This window comes from Muscardinus avellanarius (assembly GCF_963383645.1).
Source record: "Muscardinus avellanarius genome assembly, chromosome: 21".
In the NCBI taxonomy this organism is placed as follows: domain Eukaryota; kingdom Metazoa; phylum Chordata; class Mammalia; order Rodentia; family Gliridae; genus Muscardinus; species Muscardinus avellanarius.
This window is the reverse complement of record NC_137807.1, coordinates 15,039,444-15,065,195: the sequence shown is the minus strand read 5'-3', so window position 1 is coordinate 15,065,195 and position 25,752 is coordinate 15,039,444. Positions and strand designations below refer to the sequence as shown.

Here is a 25,752-nt window from a genome sequence, read left to right as displayed (position 1 = left end):
ACCTCAGTGGTCTTGCCTGGAAAATGAAGACAGTCACAATGGCCTTGGGACTCTGAGGTTTCAGGGGTTAATGTAAGTCTGGCAATTGGCACGGTGCAGCCAGCAGCTCTGGATGAATGGCACCGTTGTTAGGAATCGATTCCTTGAGTTATTTCTACCTGGGACCCGCAACTAAGGGGCCATTGACTCCAGCGAAAAGCCCTGCTCCACTGCCAGGCCTTCGGCAGCACTAAACGCGCCAAATGGGTTTTGTTGAGCCAACTCCCCTGGGTGTGAGGAGCCGCAGCCAACCCTCCTGGCTGTTCCGCAGCCCGTCTGCCGCCTCGCCCTAATTAACGCCAAGGCGACACCAGCCAGCAGGCCGGCCTGCTGCCATCCTGGGAAACAGTGAGGCACGCTGCAGCCAAATATTTGAACATTTTTTTGGGGGGATGACTGGTTGAAAATAGTATTTTGGTCACTTAAATAGCACAAACTAAGGCAGGCATGGTGGCACACGCCTAATCTCAGTTCTTGGGAAGCTAAGAAAGGAGGATTGCAGGTTTGTGGCCAGACTCAGCAACTGAGACCCTTAGCAACCTAGAAAGACCCTGTTTCAAGAACAAAATAAAATTAAAAAGGATTGGGAGACAGGCATGGTGGTGCATGCTTATAATCCCAGTACTTGGGAGGCTGAGACAGGAGGATTGCAGGTTCAAAGCAGCCTCAGCTACTTAGGGAGGTTTTCGGCAACTTAGTGAGAGCCTGTTTCAAAATAAAGAATAAAATAGGGCTGGGGTGTAACTCAGAGGTAGAATGCCCCTGGGTTCAATCCTCAGAACCACAAGAAGGGCTGGAATGTAGCTCAGAGGTAGAATGTCCTGGGTTCAATCCCCAGTACCCCCCCCAACACATACAAAACAATATATAAAAACAAAAATAAATAGTACTAGTAGGGAAGAGAAAGAATTACTACCTTGTTTTTGTTTTTGTTTGGTTTTGGTTTGTTGTCTTGGTACCGGGGAGGATGGAACCCAGGGGCAGCTTTTTAGCTCTTGCCCCCTCTCCCTGCACCGTTCTCATGCTCTGGAGATGGCCGTTACTCCTTAACATGTAGGTTTACTTTAGTTAAAGTAAAGCCTCTGCCTTTATCTCTGACTGGCACACGTTGAAATCCTTTTTGCCACAGAAGCCAAGAACCCACAGAAGATATTGTGTTGACCCATGACAGTCCCGTGGGTAGGTGTTTTGGGGCCTGGGGCCTGACGCCTGCCCACAGCCATGTTCCAGCTGGGTTTTTTGGTTTTTTTTTAAGATACTGGGGATGGAATCCAGGGGCATTCTACCTCTGAGTTACACCTCCAGCCCTATTCTTTTTTTATTTTTTTATTTTTATTTTTTGGTGGTAGTGGGGGTGGAACCCAAGGGTTTTCTACCTCTGGGCTATACTCCCAGACCTATTTTATATTTTATTTGGAAATAGGGTCTCACTAAGTTGCTGAGAGCCTCACTAAGTAGCTGAGGGTGGCTTCGAACCTGTGAGATCTTCCTGTCTCAGCCTCCCAAGTGCAGGGATTACAAGCATGCGCCACCACGCCCAGCTCTAGTCCTATTTTTATTCTTTAATTTTGAAACAAGGTCTCACTGAGTTGCAAAGGGCCTCACTAAGTAGTAGCTGAGGCCTGGTGGCCCACAGTAGTAATCTCAGTACTTGGGAGACAGAAGGATCCAGGTTCTTGGCCAGCCTCTTTAGATCTTTTGCAACATGATGAATTCAGAAGCTCATGAAAAGAGGCCACCCATTCTACTGTGCTCAAAAGAAGGTATATCACCTCACATTACAAATGTTGGTGAGATGGAGCATTGCTCATGCAGCTCATGATGGCTTTCCATAAGGCAGTCATCACATTTCCCATTTAGTCTTCTGTCAGTTGTGGAAGATGGATTATGAAACTTGTATCATGGACTCCTTTCCCCATTAATGCAGAAAACAACCACCCTAATGCTTGCTGTAACATTAAAATTGAGTCGGGGGTCACAGAAGAGGCAAAAACCAGTCAAGTTTTTTGTATTAGACCAGGCCTCTTTAATTAATTGGTACCTTTGGGTGAGGTCTGCCAACCATGGGAGAAGTGGCCGATGATTGGTCAGCAGAGTCACGCCTCAGAGAGGAAGTGAGGGTATTTACGTAGCTGGGGTCTTGGGGGTGGGAGCTAGTGGCGTGGGAATGCCGGTTATCTCATGACATCTGTAGTCTGCCCCACGACACCTGTAGTTTCGCGACATCTTTGTTTCTAGCTTCTGGGGTTCCACCTCCTGTCCCTGCTGCAGAAACTTGTGATGGGAGAGGGAAGGGATGGAGGGGGAAGGAACCTGACCTATCATCCCAGGCTTTTGGTGATATTTGTTGATGACCAAGTCAATACTACTTCCTGCTGTCAGAGGGGACATTGTTATAGGGGTCCCTTGGCCAGGAGAGGTCGGGTCATTCAGAAGTGGGCAGGTGGGAGTATGGCAGCCAGCAAGAGTTGATTGAAGGTTACCCTGGACAGCTCAGTAATGCACGTTTGAATGAACTTTAGCAGACAAGAGGCTATTAAAAAGAAAGGCAAATCATGATAACAGGTCCCAAGAGGGGAAGGTATTGGTCAGTGTGTTCCTGAAGGATGTGCCTTTCCTGATGATTGCGGTCGATATGGGATGTGGAGCTTCCAGGAAATGCCAAGGGCCTGTGCCACTTGGTGAGTAACCTTAGAAATAAAAGCTGGTCCATTATCAGAAGATAAGGAATTGGGGAGTCCAAACCGAGGGATGATGTCTGAGCATAAAGCATTGGCCGCCATGCTGGCTATCTCGTCCTTTAAGGGAAGAGCCTCTACCCAAGCTGTTAGGGTGTCGACCATGGTAAGAAGATATTTCAGTTTCTTCTGAGCGGGCATATGGGTGAAATCAACTTGCCTATCCTGGAAAATGTCCTCTCATTGGGTGGTTAGGAAAAGAGGAATGTAGGCCTCTTAGGGAGAAATGGCAGTGCAAGTAGAACAGGAGACACTGACTTTACTAATCAGCTGTTTCAGGAGGGGAGAATAAAACAAGGGGTTTAGGGAATGTTTAAGTGCTGTAGGCCCAACGTGTAGTGAATTATGTATCAGGTTAATGACTGCCTCAGCCTGAGCCTTGGGCAGGGCTATTTTGTCCTGTATCGCAGGCCATCCATCCTCTGTGCAGGATACTCCAAGTTTGGTTAAAAAGTCTCTACCTAAATGGGGGGTAGGGCAGGAAGAGATAATCAGGAATAGCAAAAAGGGGATGCGTAGTGTGTGGGCAGGACAGTTTACCATCAAATCCCTGTACCAAGATTGGAGAAGGAAAACTGGGACCCAAAAAGGATGGATGGGCTGAGTAGGCAACCAAAAAGAAGATTGACTTACCTGCTACCTTGAGAGTTACCCTAGGCTGGGCAAGGGCAATTGGACTTGATGAATCCAGGAGCCATCCGTCTTTGGCCAGGTCAAGTAGGGCCAGTGGTGGGGACTGGTCTGGAAGGTTGGTCCCCCTGTGTTGAGGCCCCTGGGATCACCGCTTTTCCAAGGACAATCACTGTTCCAGTGGTCCTCTTGGCTTCACGCCCGGCATAGTCTGGCTGGTGGGCATGGCTGAGGGCAGTGCTTAGCCCAGTATCCTTCCTTGCTGCACTTGAAGCAGGCTCCTGGAGGTAGTTGTTGCTGCTGTCCTCCACCCCTAGGTAGCACTCATTGTTCAGAGGGCTGAGCCTCCACCATCAGCCACAGGGCTGCTACCAAGGCGGGGGCTTGCAAATCTGGCTTTTGGTGGAGTCGGACTGTATGCTCCATTTCAGCCTGTTCCTCTCAGGAATTAAAGACTTTTAATGCTATGTTCACTAGACCTCAAATAGGGCTCTGAGGGCTGTCCTCAGCCTTTTTAAAAATCTTCTGAATGTCAGGGGCTGATTGCCCAATAAAATGGGTTGTCAACATCACAGATCTCACCTCAGATGGATCTAAGCGTGTATAGAGGGTGAAAGCCTCCTGAAGCCGATTTAGAAAAATGGCTGGGTTTTCATCTGGACTTTGGGTGATTTCCTTAGGTTTATCATAATTAACCACCTTTATGGGGAGCGACTCGCATGACGTCAAGAAGGCACAGGATCTGAGGACTTCCGGGAAGATGGCGATGGAGAAAAGCGGGGCTTACGAGCCCCGCTAACAACCAATCTTTATTACCACAAAATCAGCACTTTTCATAGCCAGAAAACACCATCAGCAGAGAAACAAAAAATGTAATTACAAGAGACAGAGAAAAAGAGGGCTGGAAAAACGAGACACCAGAAAGAAACCAGACCTCAGTGCTGCAGCCGGAGCCGCGGCGCGAAGCGGTGGACGCCATTTTCCCTTGCAGCACCAGGCTCCAGAGAGGAGGGGAACTCATAACAGAGCTCAGAACCAGAGAGGAGATACGCCGGCCTCACGCCCGAGGACGCGGCAGCAGCGCCATACTGCCGGCGGCAGCAGTGAGCTCACCAGACGGCACCAGACCAACGCACTCAACAGCCCACCAGGCTCCAGAGAGGAGCGGTGGACAGCGAGCCAAGGTGAGCCGCTGCAGATCAGCCAGAAGGAATTCGGCAGATTTCTCGGCGCAGGGAGCATCTAAAGCTCCCAGAGGCTGGGCTCAGCACACCCTGCAGGGACTCAAAGCGGAGCTCAAAAACAGAAAAGAAATACACCAGCCTCACGGCCGAGGGCGTGGCAGCGGCGCCATATTGCCACCGGCGGCAGCAGCAGCAAATTCACCGAGTCCACTACAGCTCCATCTGCGTACTCAACAACACCTCAATTGACTCCCAGGGTCTGAGACTCTGCGATACAACCCAGTAAAGGAGTTGTGGGGACCGAGGCTGGCTTTGAATCTGCATCCTGCAGTCTCAGCCTCCCCAGTACTGGGAGTACAAGCATTTGCTGCCATGCCAGGCCACTGAATTGCTGAGGCTATCCTCACACCTGCAATCCTCTGGACCAAATCTGGGATCACAGGTGTGCACCATGGACCCTAGTATTTATCTGTTTTTTTTTTTTTTTAAGACAACTACACTGAAAAAGAAACTGGAGCCCAGAGAGAAGAGGGGGCTTGCCCAAAAGGCACAAAATTAGAACCTGAAGTCAGCTCTCCCCTGAGGTTCCTACCACACCCAGCAAGCTCCTCTGTCCTATGTGCAGCTCCTGCTAGGCCCATCACAGTAGGGCGCTCCCTGCCCTGTGCATTGGGGATGCCACAGAGAGCAGCCATGAGCTTGGCTAAGGGCAGGGCAACTTTGGGGACCCTCGAGTAGACAAGCATCTCCAGAGTAAGCCTGCCAACTAAAGAGAGGTATGGTATGACGGCACCTGGCACTCCCCTGGCGCACTCCAGTGAAAGCTCCTTTGCTCTCACAGGGCAGTCCTAAAAGGAGCACGCAGGCCATTCTCCTTTCACAGACTGACAGGTGAGGACAGACAGAGGGAGTGGTGGAGTGCACCTGTGATCCCAGTGAGGCTGAGACAGGAGGATCAGGTTCGCAGCCAGCCTCAGGAACTCAGGGAGACTATTAGATCCCTGTTATGGATTGGGAGAATATGATTTTGGTGTGAGATGATATGGTTGTGGGGAAACTGTTCCCGGGGACCCCTGTTAGGGTCCTGGACACAATTTCCCTCAAACCACAACAAAACCCCAAAAACAGAAAAACCTCGGCTTCTTGTCCTGAGCTAAGGATAAGTATACGTAGCTCAGACACTTGCTAAAGATTTAAAGAAGTTTATTAAAAAGATAGAAATACAGAAGATAGTTACAGCCCCATGCCAGAATTCACCACCCCAAGATACAGCACATGGACTGGACTTTTATACCCATGACCTCCATCTTGTTTACATAATTCTGACGTAGCAAACGTCCCTGTAAGGTACCTCCCCTTACCCTGTAAGGTTCCTCCCCCAGCAAGGTGTGGCAGGGTGTCTCCTTTCACGAAGGTCAACCCCTCCTCCCACCCCAGCTAGCTTATCTAATCCTGTAGATCTGTCTTTAGACAGTGGAAGGCCTACTTCTCCTCTCCTATTGACTTGCTAATTACTTTTAGCTAAGTCCATCTAAGTTTCAGTAGCTGTTGTTTCCTGACCAAAGCCAAGCCTTTCTCTGTCCAGGTCTGCCTAAGCCATTCCCAATACTGGTACAATCCCATTTATCTTACTTTATTTTTTGTGGTATGAACATCAAACTGAGGGCATTCTACCTCCAAGCTACATCTCTCAGCCCAATTTTATTTTATTTTGTTTTTCTTTTCTTTTCTTTTTTTTTTTTTTTTTTTGGTGGTACTGGAGGTGGAACCTGATAAGTTGGGTCCCTCCTCCACGTGATCTCACAGCGGAACAGGAAGCAGAAACCAGAAGCGGAGATATCGCGAGACTCCAGGTGCTTCGAGACTCCAAACATCGTGATGCTACAGATGTGGAGAGAACTGGCATGTCTATAAAACATCGGTGCCTCGGATCCCCCACGTGACTCAGCCGGCTCATCAGAACTATGTGCAACTCTCCAGACGTGTGGCCCGTGGGTCCCTTCCCCCACGGCCGGCTGACTCTCCGGAGGGTGCATGGTTCTAATAAAACATGGTTCTAATAGAACAACCGGGTTCTGATAACCCGGTTGGTGTTTTTTACCTCTCTCCTAAACCCCCTAACTCTATTTTCACCCTAACAGCACCCAGAGCCTTTCTACCTACCTCCGGGCTATACTCCCAGACCTATTTTATACTTTATTTTGAAACAGGATCTTACTAAGTTGCTGAGACCCTCACTAAGTAGCTGAGGCTGGCTTCGAACCTGCGCGATCCTCCTGTCTCAGCCTCCCAAGCGCAGGGATTACAAGTGTGCGCCACCACGCCCGGCTTTGTTTTTCATTTTGAAACAGGGTCTCACTAAATTGTAGAGAGGCTAAGTAACAGAGGCTGGCTGAGAACCTGATCTTTCTGTCTCAACCTCTCAAGTACTGAGATTACAAGCATGGGCCACCATCCGCAGCTGTGAAACCCTGTCTAAAAAATATATACATCTGGGGATGTAGCTCATAGGTAGATTGCCTCTGTGTTCAATCCCTAGTACCACCACACCAAAACAAAACAATAAAAGAGGGCACTATTATACTGACTCCAGGAAAACAAAGAAATAAATAAATGAGGGAATGGAGGTGTACCAGTATTGGGAATGAGTTAGGAAGATTTGAGAAAGCTCTGATTATTAATAGATATATTTTAGAAATAATTGTGTCAAAATGGCAGACCTGGAGAGAGAAAGGCTTGGCTTTTGTCAGGAAGCAAACAGCTCCTGAAACTTAGATGGACTTAGCTAAAAGTAATTAGCAAGTCAATAGGAGAGGGGAACTAGGCCTTTCTCTATCTAAAGACAGATCTACATGATTAGATAAGCTAGCTAAGATGGTAGGAGGGGTCGACCTTCCTGAAAGGAGACACCTTGCCACACCTTGCTGGGGGAGGAACCTTACAGGGACATTTACTATGTCAGAATTATGTAAACAAGATGGAGGTCATGGGTATAAAAAGTCAGGTCCACGTGCTGTATCTTGGGGTGGTGAATTCTGGCATGGGGCTGTAACTATCTTCTGTATTTCTATCTTTTTAATAAACTTCTTTAAATCTTCAGCAAGTGTCTGAGCTATGTATACTTATCCTTAGCTCAGGACAAGAACCCGTGGGTTTTTTCTGTTTTTTGGGTTTTTTTGTGGTTTGAGGGTAATTTGTGTCCAGGACCCAAACAGGGGTCCCTGGGGACAGTTTCCCCAAAACGATATTCTCCCAATCCGTAACAGAGGGATGAGGGGAAAAGGAAATAAAAGTGAGAAAATGAAAGAATGAGTGAATGTTTTTCTTTTACTTTTTTTTCTTCAATACTGGGGATGGGAGCCAGGGGCATTCTACCTCCGAGCTACACCCCTAGCCCTGCTTTTTTATTCTTTATTTTTGAAACAGGGTCTCACTGAGTTGCAAAGGGCCTCACTAAGTAGCTGAGGCTGTTTGCAAACCCGGATCCTCCTGTCTTGGCCTCCCAAATGCTGGGATTACAATCCTGCACCACCACACCCTGATTTTTCTCTTTTTAGTGCTAGAGATTGAGCGCAGAGCCTTGATCATGTTAAAATTATTCTCTACCACTCAGCTACTGCTAAATCACTGAGGCTGGCATTGAATCTGCGATCCTCTCAGCCTCCCAAGTACTGGGATTACGGATGAGCACCACCACATCTAGCTTGTATGTATTTTATTTATTTATTTATTTATTTATTTATTTATTTATTTATTTTGCGGTACTGGGGATTGAACCCAGGGGCATTCTACCTCCGAACTACACCCACAGCCCTATTTTTTTTATTCTTTCTTCTTCTTCTTCTTCTTCTTCTTCTTCTTCTTATTATTATTATTATTATTATTATTATTATTATTATTTTGGTGGTACTGGGGTTCCTGGAAACCCTTCTACCTCCGGGCTACACTCCCAGACCTATTTTATACTTTTTATTTGGAAACAGGGTCTCTTAAGCCAGCACAGCTGGCTTCGAACATGCTCAATCCTCCTGTCTCCGCCTCCCAAGCGCGGGGATTACAAGCGTGCGCCACCTGGCTTTTTATTCTTCATTTTAAACCAGGGTCTCACTAAGTTGCTGTGGGCCTCACTGAGTAGCTGAGGCTGGCCTTGAACCTTATCCTCCTGTCCCAGCCTCTCAAATGCTGGGATTACAAGCGTGGTCCCCAACACAGGCCTGTCTCTCGTCATCACCCTGATTCCCGCCTCTCCGCGTCCCCCAACCCTTCAGGCCATGCCGGCCCTGGTTTTTCCCGGTGACAGTTCCTTTTCCGCATCCTATTGGCCGGGGCCCTAGCGAGGCTTGCCGTTGGCCCTCCCACCACCAGGGGCGCCAGAGGAGCCCGCGTCTTCTTTTCCGCGCTGCCGGAGGTGGTTTGGCCTTCGCGGCGACCCGTCGCCAGGGCCGTTGCCCGGGAAACAGGCCAGGAAACGGCCGGCTGTGCGCGCGGGGCGGGCGGGAGGCGGCGAGTTCGTTCCGGGCAGCAGCCGGGTTTGGTGGCCGATCGGGAGCAGAACCGTAAGCTTTAGACTCCGGGTGCAGGAAGCCACCACTGTCGGCCTTCCTGGGCAAGGGGAAAGTATGTTGAGCCCCGAGGCTCCGTTTTGCCCGGAGGCTCATGATTTGCCCAGAGGACCCGGAGGACTTCGGGTTTGCCATCCTCGGCGTAGACGCAGGCCGGGCGCGCACTCCCTGTCCGATCTCTGCACCCTGCACGTGAAGGCTGCCTTTGGGTCAGGGGTGGTGGCTGGGGGCAGCTGTCCACTTTCAAGGGCTCAGCATCGTTTTCTTTTTCTTTTTTTCTTTGTGGTACTGGAGGTGGAACCCAGGGGCTTTCTACCTCCGGGCTACGCTCCCAGACCTATTTTTTTATACTTTATTTGGAAACAGGGTCTCACTAAATTGCTGAGAGCCTCGTTAAATAGCTGAGGCTGGCTTCGAACCTGCGCGATCCTCCTGTCTCAGCCTCCCAAGCGCTGGGAGTATAAGCTTGCGCCACCACGTCCGGCTTGCCTCTTTGAATTTCTTTTTCTTTTCTTTTTCTGCGGGTCTGGGGATGGTACCCAGGGGCATTTGACCTCCGAGCTACAACCCCTACTCTATTTTTTCTTCTTTATTTTGAAAAAGGGTCTCACTAAGTAGCTAAGGCTGTCCGCGAACCGTGATCCTCTGGTCTCAGCCTCCCAAATGCTGGGATTACAAGCCTGCGCCACCACGCCTGGCTACCTCTTTGAATTTAAATTGCCTCTGGCATGGTCGTGTTTGCTTGTAATCCCAGTACTTGGGAGGCTGAGACAGGAGGATTGCAGATTCACGGCCAGCCTCAGATATTTAGTGAGGTCCTTGACAACTTAGACCTTAAGACTGCAAAAATAAATAAATAAGTAAAATAATAAATATCTTCTGCCAGATAATGGGGTGATAATAAGAATGGAAAAAAGCCATATATGTTAGGTGTTTAGTACATACTAATGTTCCTTTTATTATTGCCCCTGTTCTTTATGGCAAGATTAAAAGTTCTCTTTTAATTAAAAGTGTGTCTAGCATGGCTAGGACAACCTACTCTATCTTTAATGTCCCTACAAATGGCACCCCCAGTCCCATTTTTATTCTTTTTGTGTGTGTGATACTGAGGATGGGATGCAGGGGCATTCTACCTCCAAGCTACACCCCCAACCTTATTTTGTATTCTTTATTTGGAAACAGGGTCTCACTAAGTTGCTGAGGGCCTTGCTAGGTTGTCGAGACTGGCTTCGAACCTATAACCCTACCGTCTCAGCCTCCCAAGTACTGGCATTGCAAGCATGCACCATCATGCCTGGCTTATTTATTTATTTATTATTATTATTTTTTTTGGTGGTACTGGGGTTCCTGGAAGCCCTTCTACCTCCGGGATACACTCCCACAGGCTACACTCCCAGACCTATTTTTTTTTTTTTACCTTTTTATGTGGAAACAGGATCTCTTAAGCCAGCAAGGCTGGCTCCGAACCAGCGCGATCCTCCTGTCTCCGCCTCCCAAGTGCGAGGATTACAAGCGTGTGCCACCACGCCCGGCCTTATTCTTTATTTTTAAACCCTGCCTCACCAAGTTGTAAAGGACATCAATAAGTAGCTGAAGCTATCCTTGAACCTGTGATCCTCTGTCTCAGCCTCCCAAGTACTGGGATTACAAGCCTGTATCGCCACACCTGGTTGTGGCAAATCATTTTTAAAATGCTGGTGCCTGGGCCCAGATCTAAGGTTTTTGTGATCCAGAAGATCTGGAGTGGGGTCCAGAGGTGGGTAGTTTCTTCTCCACCAGGTGATTCCCATCTGCAACCAACAGGTGATCGTGGCTTGTTAGGGAAGAGGCCAGGCTGGTGAGGGTTCCTGGCTTTGTATTCAGCTCATTTTCTGCCACTGCCGTCCCTGCAGATGGCACTCCCCACACTGCCTTCCTACTGGGGCGGCCGGAGGCTCCTAGACCTGCAGGCAGCGCAGCAGCGACGGCGAGAACAGGAGGCCCGGCTCCGGCAGCAGTGGGAACAGAACAGCCGCTATTTCAGGACGTCTGACCTCTGCAGCTCCAAACAGGCCGAGTGGAGCTCCGAAACCTCCTACCTGCGGAGGTAACTGCCACGTCTGTTGGATAGAGGTTGGGGGGCTCTTACTGGTCGGGCGATGTGGCCATAGGGCATAGGGAGAGTGGGCTAGGGGTCTGCCATTCAACATGGCTTACCTGCACGGTGATGTTTTTCCAACTGGAAAAAAATTTTCAGTGAAGTAATGCATTTGCATTGAAAATGGTAAAATGAGCCTGGTGTGGTGGCGCATGCTTGTAATCCCCTTGCTTGGGAGGCATGGACAGGAGGATCGCGTAGTTTTGAAGCCAGCCTTGCTGGCTTAAAGGACCCTGTTTCCAAATTAAAAACAAACAAACAAAAAAAACATAAAATAGGTCTGGGAGTGTAGCTCGGAGGTAGAAGGGCTTCCAGGAACCCCAGTACCACAAAAAAAAAAAAAAAAAAAAAAAAAGAAAAGAAAAAAAGGTAAAATGAAGCCAGGCAGGCATGGTGGTACATGCCTATAATCCCAGTACTTGCAAGGCTGAGACAGGAGGATTGCAGGTTCATGGCCAGCCTCAGCAACTTAACAAGGCTTTCTGCAACTTAGTGAGACGCTCTCTCAAAATAAAAGATAAAATGAGGCTGGGGGTGTAGCTCAGAGGTAGAATGGTTTTGGATTCAATCCCCAATAAATAGGGCCAGGGCTGTAATTTGGAGTAGAATGCCCCTGGGTTTAACCACTGTACCAAAAAAAAAAAAAAAAAAAAAAAGGCCTAAGATTTGGAGTCAGACAGATGTACATGGAAACCCTGGCTGTGGCACTGTATGAGTGAATCTGTTTCCTCATTAAGTATCTTTTGTCTTAACTTGGAACTGGAGATTGAACCCAGGGCGGTACATGTGCAAAGAAGTGCTTTGTCTCTGATCTGCATCTCAGCCCGTATTATTTTACTTTATTGTTTTGGTATTGAGATTTGAATTCAGGGGCATTCTACCTCCAAGCTACAGCCCAGCCTATTTTATTCTTTTTTTTTTTTTTTTTTTTTTTTGGTGGTACTGGGGTTCCTGGAAGCCCTTCTACCTCCAGGCTACACTTCCAGACCTATTTTTTTAATATATATTTTTATTTGGAAACAGGGTCTCTTAAGCCAGCGAGGCTGGCTCCGAACCAGCGCGATCCTCCTGTCTCTGCCTCCCAAGCGCGGAGATTACAAGCGTGTGCCACCATGCTCGGCTGTATTCTTTATTTTGAAGCAAGGTCTCACTGAGTTGTGGAGGCCTCACAAGTTGCTGAGGCTGGCTGCGATCCTGCAATCCTAGCGCAGCCTCCCAGGTACTGGGATTACAAGAGTGTGCCACCATGCCCAGCTTGTTATTTTATTTTGAGATAGAGTTTCCCTGAGTTGCTGAGACTGGCCTGGAACTTGTAATTTCCCTGCCTCAACCTTCCAAGTAGCTGAGATTACAGGTGTGTATCACCATCCATGCCTGGCTAGTTTTCTTATTAGTAAAATCAGACCCAGACCGAACCTGCTTTGTAGAATTCAAATGATGAATAATATAAAACTCCCCATATATATAGAATTTGGCACATGTTGATTGCTCAAAAAAATAGTGATTGCTATCATCACACATATATCTAAACCCATTGTATCTTTTTGGAAAACCAAGATTTTTTCTTTCTTCCTGCCTTTGAGCTATGCCCTCAGCTGTGTTTTAATTTTTATTGGAAAAAGGGTCTCACTAAGTTGCACAGGACCTCACTGAAGTTGCTGAGGCTGGCTGTGAACCTGCCGTCCTCCTCAGACAGGAGGATCCCAAGTACTGGGATTATGAGTTGTGTGCCGCCATGCCTGAAAAAAATCAAGATTTTCTAACATGCACATTGTTCTGTGACCTGTTCTCTTCACATGACTGGGGACATCTTCCCGAGTCATCGCTATCTGTGCCTCAGCCTCTTACTCACACTACAGAGCAGAGAATGCCCCCTGAAACTGCAGCAGGACTGATAGGTGACGGGCTCCTTCTCCCTCAGCATGCATGCCTATCAGCGAGAGAAGATGAAGGAGGAGAAGAGGAAGAGCCTGGAAGCGCGCCAGGAGAGACTCAGGCAGCTGATGCTCGAGGAACAGGACCTGCTGGCCAGGGAGCTGGAGGATCTGAGGCTGAGCATGAGCTCGCGGGAGCAAAGAATCCGGGATCGGCACGGGAGTCTGAGATCGGCCCGAGAAGAGCAAAGGAAACTGGTGACTCAGCCCTTAGGAGGCTGTGGAGTAGGCGCCTCCCCAGCCTGTCAGTCTCGTGCGCGTGGAACCCTTCCTGAGCACTCTGCTCCGAGATTCGGGTTAACTCTAGAGGCAGCTGGGCAAAGCCCTTGTGTAGGGAGTGTGATTTAGGTGTGTCAGCACCTTAAACCATGACTGCATTAAACCCCTAAAGCTAGTACTGCTGACTCCTTTGTCCTTATCCCTGGCCTGTGGTCCCACCAAGGTCTGGGACTTGTACATTTTATTTTCCAAAGTAGTTATGTAAAACAGTTAGGCTGCCTTTGTGAGCCTGCTGTCTGTCTGGAAAGCCCTTGGAAAGGCGCCATCTCTGGCATCAGATTTGGGCCCCTTCGGTCACCGTTAGAGCCACGGCAGTGCCGTCGGTCCGCTAGATGGGTACAAGGCAGGCAGCTGTGAGTGGCGGGGCGGCGCCAGCATGCGGGAGGCCGGGTTCTCGCCTCCACCTGAGCTGACTTCCATTGCAAGCCCTCCGAAGTGCAAATGGTTTTGAAAAGTAACACCAGGCTTCCCCTTTTGTGTTTTCTTGATAGATTGCTGAAAAACTTTTGTATGAACATTGGAAAAAGAACAACCCAAAACTTAGAGAGGTAAAAATCAAGAACTTTCTAGGGACTGGTCTGTGTAGGTGAAATGATTTCCATTTTTTTTTTGGGGGGGGGGCGTTGCATTTTGTGATACACTGAAATAATAGGGAACCTGCAGTCATTTGAAAAGAGCACGAGGCAGAAGACCTGGTGCAGACAAGCAGTTCGTTCAGTTTTTAACATATTTACTAAGGCGGCCGTGATGGCGCACGCTTGGAATCCCCACACTTGGGAGGCTGAGACAGGAGGATCACGCAGGTTCGAAGCCAGCCTCAGCTACTTACTGAGGCTCTCAGTAACTTAGTGAGACCCTGTTTCCAATTAAAATATAAAAAACAGGTCTGGAAATGTAGCCTAGAGGTATAAGGCCCCTGAATTCCATCCCCAATACCACACACACACACACACACACACACACACACACACACACACAAACTAACAGTTACTGAGCACGCTGCGTAGTCTAGAGCGTGGTGGTGTGAGCCTTGCTCTCAAGGAGCTTGCTGTCCAGGCGGGGAGCCTGTGCTCAGCGTGGTCCAGTGCAGTCTCCGGGCCACTGGGCAGTGCACCCAACCAAGGCATTCTAGAGGAGCTACTGGGTGGAGAAGGTTGGAAAGACCTGGCGTTTTGGCCTGACAGCGTAGACGCAAGGAAAGACCCTTCCAGATCAAGCAAGATTCTGGCCTGAGTCCTGCAAATGGATTGAGTCCAGGGCGTCGCAAGAGGCTCAAGTGGCATGGCCAAGACATCGCAGGGAGGGAGGCTGTTAGGATGGATGCGGCCACACCGTGGATGGCACTTGCCCTGGAGGCACGGGGACATCCAGACCATGTTCACAAGGGCACGGGGAGCCCTGGCTGCATTGTAAGCACTTGCTCCGCAGCAGCGTGGAGGTGGCCGGAGAGCTCAGGCCGGTACAGGGCTGCTCAGCAGCTGGGAGGTGAAGGCCTGAAGGGATATGGGCTGCAGCGACAGGAGGAGGAGAAATCCGCCGCAGGACCTGGTGACACGGGACGTGGCATCTTGGCCACAGGGCATCATTCAGCAGAGATTGGCTGGAGGAAGTTAATTCTGTTCCTGATGGATGTTTGTTTGGACTTAGTGATTTTTGTACCCCTTTAGCACCTCGTAGCATTCATAGTTAGAAATTTCTGGCTGCTGAGTGGTGGAGGATCTGGATGCCTATAAGCTGCGTGGTCAGCACCACCTTCTGGCAGACGTTTTTCCTTGCTATCTGTCGGCTTCCGTGTGTTCTCAAGTAATTTACTCTGAAAATCTATTCAGAATGTTCCTGTTCATTCCAAAGTTCACATTCATTAGTTCAGAAAGAAATTTTAAAATGTGCTTTTTTTTATGGTGGTACTGGGGCTGGAACCCAAGGGCCTTCTACCTCTGAGCTACACCCCCAGATCTATTTTATATTTTATTTGGAAACAGTGTCTCACTAAGTTGCTGAGGCTTTGAACCCATGCAATCCTCCTGTCTCAGCCTTCCAAGTACTGAGATTGTAAGCGTGTGCCACCACGCCCGGTTTAAACTGTACAATTTCTAAACAAAAGCTTCTGGACAGCGTTGCGATTAATTTTCTAGTCCAGCATAATCTAAGTCTATATTTCTTTTGCATAACTACAGGCCTATTGCATTGTTTGACATGGGGGTGCATGTTTTCAGTTTATGCTATGCAGAGGAAGTTTTGGGGAACCAAGTTCAGGGCTGAGTCTGTTGCTTACCCAGTTGTCTCACAAAGCCTGAGGGCCTGAACCTTTAGACTAATAAGAGATGGCCTTTGAAATTGAATTTCTATGTCAGTGTCTGCTGACACACCTCCTGCTCAACCCCAGGGCCAGTGGGACAAGCATTTCTGTTACTTTGAGCTTGGTTCAGAAGCACTCCGTCCTCTGTTCAGGCTGTGCGTGTCGGGTCACCCCACACTCACTGGACACCTAGGCTGTTCTGAGCCCGCACGAAGGTCACATGTCACGTCCAGGGGGTGGCACAGAGGGCAGCACGCCGTCCCCTGCAGTGAAGCGTCGCACAAACCACTGACAATACTTCCCTCTCATCCTCAGATTGAGTCTGACCTTCATAAGAAGCACGTGATAAACTCTTGGGAAATGCAGAAAGAAGAGAAAAAACAGGTGTGGCATGTGACTCTAGAAATAGTCCCACATGCTGTGGTCAAGATTTTCTCTATGTCTCTGGATTTGTTTCTTGGTTTTTGTTTGTTTGTTTTTGTGGCACTGGGGATTGAATCCAAGGATATTCTACTTTGGAGCTATACCCTTAGCCCTATTTTATTTTATTTTTATTTTTATTTATTTATTTTTTGGTGCTGGGATGAAATCCAGGGGCCTTCTACCTCTGGGCTACATTTCCAGACCTATTTTATATTTTATTTGGAAAAAGGGTCTCACTAAGTTGCTGAGAGCCTCACTAAGTAGCTGAGGCTGGCTTCAAACCCACACAATCCTCCTGTCTCAGCCTCCCAAGTACTGGGATTACAAGTGTGCACCACCACGCCTGGATTACTGGGGATTGAACTCAGGGGCATTCTACCTCTGAGCTACACTCCCAGCCCTATTTTATTTTATTTTAATTTTTGCCATAATTAGGATTGAACCCAAAGGCATTCTATCTCTGACCTACACCCACAACCATTTTTATTCTTTTATTTTGAAACAGAGTCTCACTAAGTAGCTGAGGCTGGCCTCGAACCTGCATTCCTCCTGTCTCAGCCTCCCAAGTGTGTACCACCATGCCTGGCTTGTTTCTTGTTTTGATGTTGTTAACTGTGGTCAAAGAGCAGGTTCTTTCCCAGTTAACCTGCCACAGGTTAAAACTGAATGTTTGCTCTCACACTCCTGGGGCAGAGGAAGACCAAGTGACCGGGGCTGGTAGGTGGAACATGTGTCTTTAAGGACATTTTTTTGTTCCTGTAGTCTCTTAATGAAATTTACACCATAAAAAATCTCAACCCTGGCTTGCAGTAGCACCTCTGGGAATAAGTGTCTACTCCACGCACCCATCGCTTTGCCTCTGGGTTCATTTGGCAAAGTGTTTTAGGGGGAAGAAACCTGATGTCATCGATCCCCCTCCCTTGGGCCAGACCCTGTGCTGAGCACTGTGTCCCTTCATCCCTGAGCTCTGCATCATCCCTGGGGCCCCACAGAGAGGGCCGAGCCCAGGAAGACATGCCCTTGCCCAGCGCCGTGCCGCTCAGGCAGGGAGCTGGCGTTTGCTGACTGCGTGTTGCAGCCTTCACTCCCTGGTTCTGTGGCCTCTTACAGCACGAAGCCATTGAAGAACAGGAGAGCAGACGGTGTGAAAATGAGTACGAAACGGCCCGTCGGGAAGCGATGGAGCGCATCAGGGCAGCAGAGGAGAGGAGGCAGCTACAGGACAGGCTGCAGGCCGAGGCCTTGCTCCAGCAGATGGAGGAGCTGAAGCTGAGGGAGATGGAGGTGAGCCCGCACTCCCCGCCTGGCCGCTGGTGCAGACCACAGCGGCGGTCCTGGGCTGCTCGCGCACTCCACAGCGGTGTCCTGAGCCCCGCAGCCCCAGCCTGGCTCTCTCTTCCCTCACATGTATTTCCATCCATGGAATAGATCTAGGTGGTGTGTCAGATTCCAGGACAGTAGTAGTCTGGAGAGAATACCAAACTCTTGGGCGTGCTCGGAGACCTTTGAGTCTTAGAATGTAGACGCCCGGCGTACGAAGCCGACTTCGGTGGCTGGCGTAGCACACAGCTCTCCACTGAGAGCGGGTCTGGCTGTCGGGTTTGGTCCAGGAGGCTGTCTTTTGAGGGCGCTGCTCAGTCTTTCTGGCCGGGCCGGGTCTCCTTTAACCTCCTCTTCGCTCCCTTCCCCTGGCTTGAATGTTTTAATGACACGGTACTCAGTGCCCACCACGAGCTCTGGGTGTGCGAGTGGAGCCCGAGCCCAGCCCTCACGCCTGGCCTTGCTGCGGTTGCTGTGTCGCGGGCTGGGAAAGGTCAGTCGAGTGGAGCCAGCGTGTGAGTGCAGCTGCCGAGAGGCGCCTTGGCTCAGGTGCAGCTGAGCAGCAGAGTGGCTGGGCCGCACCGCCTCGTGCCCGCTGGCAAGGGAGATGAGGAGCAGAGGGAGGTGTGACTCCAGTCCATGGCGAGTGGGCTGCTCTTGTAACCACAGGCCACCAAACTGAAGAAGGAGCAGGACAACCTGCTGAAGCAGCACTGGGAGCTGGAGAGGCTGGAGGAGGAGAGGAGGCAGATGGCGGCCTTCCGGCGGAAGGCAGACCTGGGGTGCGTGTGGGAGCCCGCTCTTCCCCGTACCTGGCCCTGTGGCGGAGATGGCCTGGGGTGAGCGGGGTCTTCTCCCTTATTCTTTGGGAAGTGCTAAGAGCCCTGGCTTGCTCCTTCTAGGCGCTTCTTGAGACATCAGTATAACGCGCAGCTCAACAGGCGGACCCAGCAGATCAAAGAGGAACTGGTGAGTCTGAATGGGCACCTGGGCGTTCTTCCACCCCGCTTTGAAGAAAATATTTCCTGCGGCTCAGTCCACAAGTGTATTCTTGTAAGAATTAAAACAAAACAAGGGGTGGAGGGATAGGGAGATGTTGGTTACAGTACAGACTTTGACCAGTTTATAAGATGAAGTCTAGAGGCCCGGTGTACAGTGCGGTGTTAGTTAATAATGCTGGATTTTGTACTTGACTGTGAAGGCTGGGGGGTACCTCAGTGGGGCAGCATGTGCTTAACGTGCGTGGGGCCCTGGGTTCAATTCCCAGCACTACTAAGAAAAAAATGCGTTCTTTACATACACACAGAAAGGTGACTGGGGGGGGTTCTTCATCCTGACTGTATTGGCGATTTCACGATGTATACGTGTGTTGAGTCATCACATTATAGTCCAGTAAAGCTGTTAGTTAAAGCAGAACAGCACAGAGGCCAGTGTCCGTGTCCGTGCGTGTCCTCCCGCTCCCTCTGTGTACGTGCACACACCAACAGAGCGGTGGGTTGGTGGGTGTTTTCCTCCTTCAGCTGTTTTTCTTTTTTTGGGGGGGGGGTTTGTGAGTTGAGCCACGCTTAGCGCAACTGTTTTTCTTTTTGTCTTTTTGGTGGTACTGGGGTTCCTGGAAGCCCTTCTACCTCTGTACTATACTCCCAGGCCTATTTTTAAACTTTTTATTTTGGAAACAGGGTCTCTTAAGCCAGCGAGGCTGGCTTTGAACCTGCGCGATCCTCCTGTCTCTGCCTCCCAAGCACGGGGATTATAAGTGTGCACCACCACGCCCAGCTCCTTTTTTTTTTTAAATTTTTTTATTGCAGTACTGGGGACAGAACCCAGGGGCACTGTACCTCTGAGCTGTACCCCCAGCCCTATTTTTTAGTCTTTTTTATTTTTGAAACAGGGTCTCACTGAGTTGCAAAGGGCTTTGCTAAGTAGCTGAGGCTGTCCGCAAACTGCGCTCCTCCGATCTCAGCCTCCTGAATGCTGGGATTACAAGCGTGCACCACCACGCCTGGCTTGTTCCTTCTTGCCTTAAAGCTTCAGTGAGCATCTCTCTGCCTTTGTGTCACTGTAGTCTATGTTTTTAATCTTTTAAACAATCGTTTAAAAGTTGATTGCTTTCAATTTATGTTATAAAATGCTGGGCTCTCCAGCTGGGAATGGTGGCATGCACCTATGATCCCAGTACTTGGGAGACGGGAGTAGGAGGATTGCGGTTCAAGGCCAGCTTCAACAATATAGTGAGTTCCTCAGTAACTTAGTGAAAGCCTGTTTACAAATAAGAAATAAGATGGGGCTGGGGGTATAGTTTAGAGGTAGAACACCTGTGGGTTTAATCCCCAGCACCACACATGTACACACACACACACACACACACACAAAAGTTGTGCTCTCCAGCATGTCTCGGCATGTCGTGGCACAAGGTAGAGGGAGGGGTCCCTCCGTTTAGTGAGAGAAAAGTCCTGTGCAGGGCCAGACTGATTATCTGCGGTCTGTTCTGGGAACAGTGCGACCTCTTTTCTTCTGTCTTGGGTGAGGGAGGGTCATACGTCTGCCCTGCAGCCGCTGCTGATGTGCGGAGGGCGGAGGAGAGTCAGTGGGAGAGCGGCTCCCGTAGGAGCTCATGCCAGGCTGCACCTGCTTCCTTCAGGAGGCCGACAGGCGGATCCTGCAGGCGCTCCTGGAGAAGGAAGACGAGGCCCAGCGCCTGCAGCTGGCCAGGCGGGAGCAGGCCCTGGCCGACGCCGCCTCCACGAAGCGGGTCATCGAGGAGCAGCTGCAGCTGGAGAGGGAGCGGGAGGCTGAGCTGCAGATGCTCCTGAGGTGAGACGTGGTGCCGCCTAAAGTCAGAGAAATTTGTATTTATTTATTTATTTATTTATTTATTTATTTATTTATTGGTGGTGCTGGGGTGGAACCCAGAGGCTTTCTACCTCCAGGCTACACTCCCAGACCCATTTTATATTTTATTTGGAAACAGGCTCTCACTAAGTTGCTGAGAGCCTCACTAAGTAGCCGAGGCTGGCTTCGAACCTGTGCGATCCTCCTGTCTCAGCCTCCCAAGCGCGGGGATGACAAGCGTGCGCCACCACCATGCCCCAGCAAGTCATAGAAATGTGAAAGGAAATGGTTACAAATTATGGAAATGTTGCATGCTTCTTGGGTCTATACAAATGGATCTGGGAGTTGGGCAAAAGCCTGCAATCGCAGTATTTGGGAGGCTGAGACAGGAAGATCCCAGTTTGAGGACAGCCTTGGTAACTTAGTAAGACTCTCAGCAACCTTGTGAGACCTGCTTCAAAACAAAACATAAATGTAAAGAGCCGGGAGTGTAACTTGTCAGTGGGATGACTCTGGGTTTCAGTGTCTAGTACCACATGCGCAAAAATATAAAAAGATAACAAAATACTTACTAGCCGGGCATGGTGGCGCATGCTAGGATACTAGTACTTGGGAGTGGAGACAAGAGACAGGAGGGTTGAGGTTCAAGGCCAGCCTCAGCTATTTAGTGAGGCCCTCTGCAACTCAGTGAGACCTTATTTCAAAATAAAGAATAAAAAATAGGGCTGGGGGTGTAGCTTGGCAGTAGAATGCCCCTGGGTTCCATCCCCAGTACTGCAGAAAAATAAAAACTTGCTCAGCCAGATGTGGTACACATCTGTAATTGCAATACTTGGGAGGCTGGCCTCAGCAATTTAATGAGACTTGCAACAACTAGTGAGACCCTCTTTCAAAATAAAGAATAAGCTGGGCATGGTGGCGCATGCTTTTAACCCCAGTACTAGGGAGGCTGAGACAGGAGGATCGCAGGTTCCTGGCCGGCCTTAGCTGCTTAGTGATACTGCAACTCAGTGAGACCCTGTTTCAGAATAAAGAATAAAAATTAGGACTGAGGGTGTGACTCAGAGGTAGAATGCCCTTGGGTTTAATCCCCAGTTCTGCGAATGAATGAATGAATGAATGAATGAATGAAACTAGGGCTGCGGGTGTATCTGGAGGTAGAATGCCCCTGGGTTCCATCCCCAGCACCACAAAAAAGAAATACTAGAATAATGTTTTCCAAGAGTCTTGTTCTCAGGCATCATCTTGAAGAAGTTCATGGTGACTGAAGGGGAAGTCCAGCCACACTCTTCCTGTGTGTTGCGCTGGTGTGCTCCACGTCCCCCTGCCTGGTGGTGGTGCGGAGCCTCTATCATCCCTTTGTGTTTATCCAGGGAGGAGGCCAAGGAGATGTGGGAAAAGAGAGAGGCCGAGTGGGCCCGAGAGCGGAGCGCGCGGGACAGACTGATGAGCGAGGTAATCTCAGCTGCCAGGGACTTGGGCAGCCACTGGTCCCAGCAGATGTGTGGACAGCAGCCACAGGCGGAGCCCGCCAGTGTGGCAGGCTATATAAGTCAAGTTTTAAAAAATTGAGAAGTACAAGCAGGCGTGGGGCCGCACACCTATAATCCCAGTACTTGGGAAGCCGAGATAGTTGTCCCAGGTTCAAGGCCAGCCTCAGCAACCTAGCAAAACCCTGTTCCTAAATAAATAAAAGAAGGGGCTGGGGCGTAGCTGAGAGGTAGAATACCCCCGGGTTGAATCCCCAGTTTGCTCTGCCTTCTGCGCAGCGTCTACCACACGCATCTACATCGTGTGCTCGATGTCGGGCGTTTGACATAGCTGTGCATCTTGGCCATCGCCATGGTAACACGTCATCCCGAGGGTGAGCCACAGTTGCTTCCGCCCCACTGCGGCCTTCTGTGCTTCTGTGAGGGGCCCTGCATGGCACGCCCGGTGCTTCGGGTGTTTTTCTGGGGTAGGTGGCCAGAGCGGACCTAGGGGAGGCTTCCCAGCCTTGCACTGATGCTGTTTTAAGGTGCTTTAGAATGAGAAGTCATACATTGTGCTTGTCAGTGGGCTGCATTTTGAGAACCCTGGGAAACTGGATCCCAGTTGGTGAATTTTCACTTTTGTGCGTGCCAGCTCTTCCTTGGTGGCTTTTGATTTGCCCTGTTGAAATCCCCCCTTGGCCCCTCAGTTTGGCCACTCCAGACCGCACAGCTCTCGTGCGTGCCTGCTGGCTTGCTGCTTCCTGAGGCCCGCGCAGTCTGGGCTGGTGACAGGCTATCACACTGCTCTGAGGTCAGGCCCCACACAGCAAGCGCCTGGTCTCTGCTGCTTGGAGCAGTAGACTTGAATCCAGAGGTTTAGGAGAATGACCCACTCTGGTCACGTGCGAGGCTTGGATTTCTTTCTTCCAGAACCCACTGACGGGGTGATTGTTTCTGTAAGCTTTCTCTGCCCCTCTAGAGGGCTCTCCCAGCTCTTTTGATGTCTTGGCGCTGAGCTGTCTCCGTGACATACAGCCTGCGTTTTGTGTGTTGGAGACAGCTGGGAAATGCCTGTGCGCTGCAGAGGTGGCCAGCGTGGACTGCACTGAACCGTGGCCCAGGCTGGCTGTGTCTTAGGGCTGGTGCCGTGGGATCTTGAAGCTGCCGCCGCCTGTGCAAGTCTCACAAAACAGGTATCTTAAATTCACACAGGAATCCTCTTTTTCCTCTCTGCTGAGGGCAGGTTCTCTTGGGGAGGCAACAACAAATACAAGAAAAGATTGTACAAAACCGACGGGCACAAGAGGAATCCCTAAAACACAGGGAGCAACTCATTCAGAACCTTGAGGAGGCCAGAGAGTCAGCTCGTCGTGAGAAGGAGGAGAGCGAAGAACTGAAATCGGCCAGGAAGCAGGAGCTGGAAGCCCAGGTGGGGTTGAGTCCGGGGGCAACAGGCCCCCCGTAGCCCTGGTGTGTTCCCAGGCCAGGAGCCAGAGCCCTTGACTCAGGTCCCCTCCGTGAGAGCGCGGTGTCCCCACGTGGTTCCGGCAGAGGCCCCGTCCAGTGTGTGTCAAGGCTCTCCGGCCCCCATCTCTAGTGGGCGCTGTCTCTTTGTGCTGTTTGCATCTGTAAGCAGCTAGTGTAGTGGGCAGCAGTTCTCTGTGTTTCTGTAGCTGATACATAACACGGAATGTTCTTCCGAACACGCGACCACATGAAGAGCTTGGCACAAGGCCCAGGAGGCCATGAACCTGGCTTTTCCAGGAGCTGAGTCCCCTTCCCTTCACTGGCCGTTGCCATTGCTGCCTGGCGCGGGGTCCTGCAGCAGGTGGGGCCGCAGGTTTTCCCGTCTGCCCGAAGGTCGGGCTCTTTTCCATGGACTTTGACTCCAGTGACTTTGTTCCTGGTGCCCAGGTTGCGGAGCGCCGGCTGCGGGCTTGGGAAGCAGAGCAGCAGGAGGAGGCAGAGGCGGAGGAGGCCAGGCAGGCTGAGCAGCTCCATGACGCTCTGCTGCAGCAGGAGGCGAAGGCCATGGCGGAGCAAGGCTACCGGCCCCAGGTAGGAGCCTGCCAGGCATGGCCGCAGCCGCACCTGCGCCTCCCTCTGCCCTCCTGCTTCTTTCTCCCCTTCACTACGTCTCTCCTGACCACAGCGCTCTGTGTCCAGGGTGCTTCAGCCCCCATTGTGCCTCAGGTGCTCCTCGGTGGTGGTGCTCCTGCTTCTGCAGCTGAGACTCGGGTCCTCACTGCTGAGCTGTGTCGTGTCCGACCTGCTTGGGGACAAAGTGCAGCCCGGAGCTGGGGCCACCGCTGTGAGAGGTGGCAGTGGGACCAGACCGTAGCTGCTGGGTGAAGCTAGATGGCCAGGAGGCCCACTGGCCTGCCTCACCTCCGCGCCCCTCTCCCAGTCTGCTCCGCCCCTCCCGTCTGTGCATCTTTCTTGCACTGTGTCTTGTGGAATGCACTCAGAGCACAGAGCTCTGGGAGCTGACCAAGGTCTCTCTCTGTCCACCTCCATTAGAGAATGCTGAGGTGGGGCTTTTTTTTTTTTTTTTGTAGCACTAGGAATTGAACTCAGGGCCATTCTACCTCTGAGCTACACCCTTCCATTTTATTTTTTATTTTGAAACAGTTTCACTAAGTTTTGAAGGGCCTCACTAAGTTTCTGAGCTGGCTGGAAACCTGCGATCCTCCTGTCTTGGCCTCCCAAGTACTGGGATTACAAGCGTGCCCCACCACACCTTGCTGCAAAGGGCATTTTCCAAACTTTGGTGTGTGTGTGGTGATGTGTATTGAATTCGGGAGCATTTTGCCTCTGAGCTACACCCCCAGTCTTATTTTATTTTGAAACAGGGTCTCCCTAAGTTGCTGAGACTGACTTTAAACCTATTATCCTCTTGTCTCAGTTTCCCAAGTACGAGGATTAAAGGCATGCACCACCACACCTAGCTTCTAGACTTCCTGAAGCATGGATTAGTGTCTCACGATTAGGGTTCACAGAGCACACAGAAAAATGTATGTTTCTTTTCCTTTTTTTTTTTTTTTTTTTGTGGTACTGGGGATCTAACCCAGGAGCATTCTACCTCTGAGGTACACTCCCAACTCTACTTTTTATTTATTTATTTATTTTTGAAACAGGGTCTCGCTGGATTGGTGAGGCTGGTCTTGAACCTGTCTCAGCATCCTTAGAATCCTCTTGTCTCAGCATCCAAAGTCCTGGGATAGTAGGTATGCACCACCATGCTAGCTGGAAAATGTTTCTTAGGGCAAGTTATAAAACACCTCACATATGGCTTAGGGTGAAAGGTTTTTCAGCTATAAAAAAAATCATCACTCAGCTCTTTGAAATGAAGCTAATTCCCAGTGGTCCCGAGACTGCTGACCTAATCACTTTTACGTCTGCTTTCTTTTCTCAGCCACGTGGACATCCCCGAATTGCTTGGGACTGAGCCGATGGTCCTGCAGGTACACAGGAGGAGGGTGCCGAGTCCTTCACTACTTGGCCGCCCAAAGCCAGTCAGCGTTGGGGTGCAGGTGCTGTCGGGTGATCTGCCTGTGTGTGATTGGGGCCCAGCACCAGGACGCTAGCTCCTGCCGAGAGACCCTGCCCTGCCGTTCTTACAGGCAGGTTTCTCATAGGTTCAAGTTCACGGCGCTCTTGAGACATATTTATAAATAATACTAAGAGCTAAGCCAGGCGGGGGTGGCTCTCGCCTACAATCCCAGTACTTGGGAGGTTGAGGCAGGAGGATCACAGGTGTGAGGACAGACAGCCTCAGCAAGTAGTGAGACTCTCATCAACCTAGCAAAATTCTGTTTAAAAACAAAAATAAAATAGGGCAGGGGTATAGAATGCCCCTAGGTTCAATCCCCAGCACAACTTCCCCGCCCCCCCGCGCCAATA

The 25,752-nt window shown here is 50.2% G+C and overlaps 1 protein-coding gene across 1 annotated transcript; it reads left to right on the top strand.

Moving 5' to 3' along the window:
- Positions 1–11,045: 11,045 nt before the first annotated feature.
- Positions 11,046–25,297, top strand: TCHP (trichoplein keratin filament binding; the record flags this gene model as incomplete). Its single annotated transcript, XM_080717995.1, has 12 exons — positions 11,046–11,239; positions 13,212–13,422; positions 13,995–14,051; positions 16,118–16,186; positions 17,336–17,509; positions 18,215–18,327; positions 18,448–18,514; positions 20,187–20,359; positions 21,751–21,832; positions 23,093–23,278; positions 23,764–23,907; positions 25,265–25,297. 12 exons carry the CDS (start codon positions 11,046–11,048, stop codon positions 25,295–25,297), a joined length of 1,503 nt encoding a protein of 500 aa, XP_080574121.1.
- Positions 25,298–25,752: the final 455 nt, after the last annotated feature.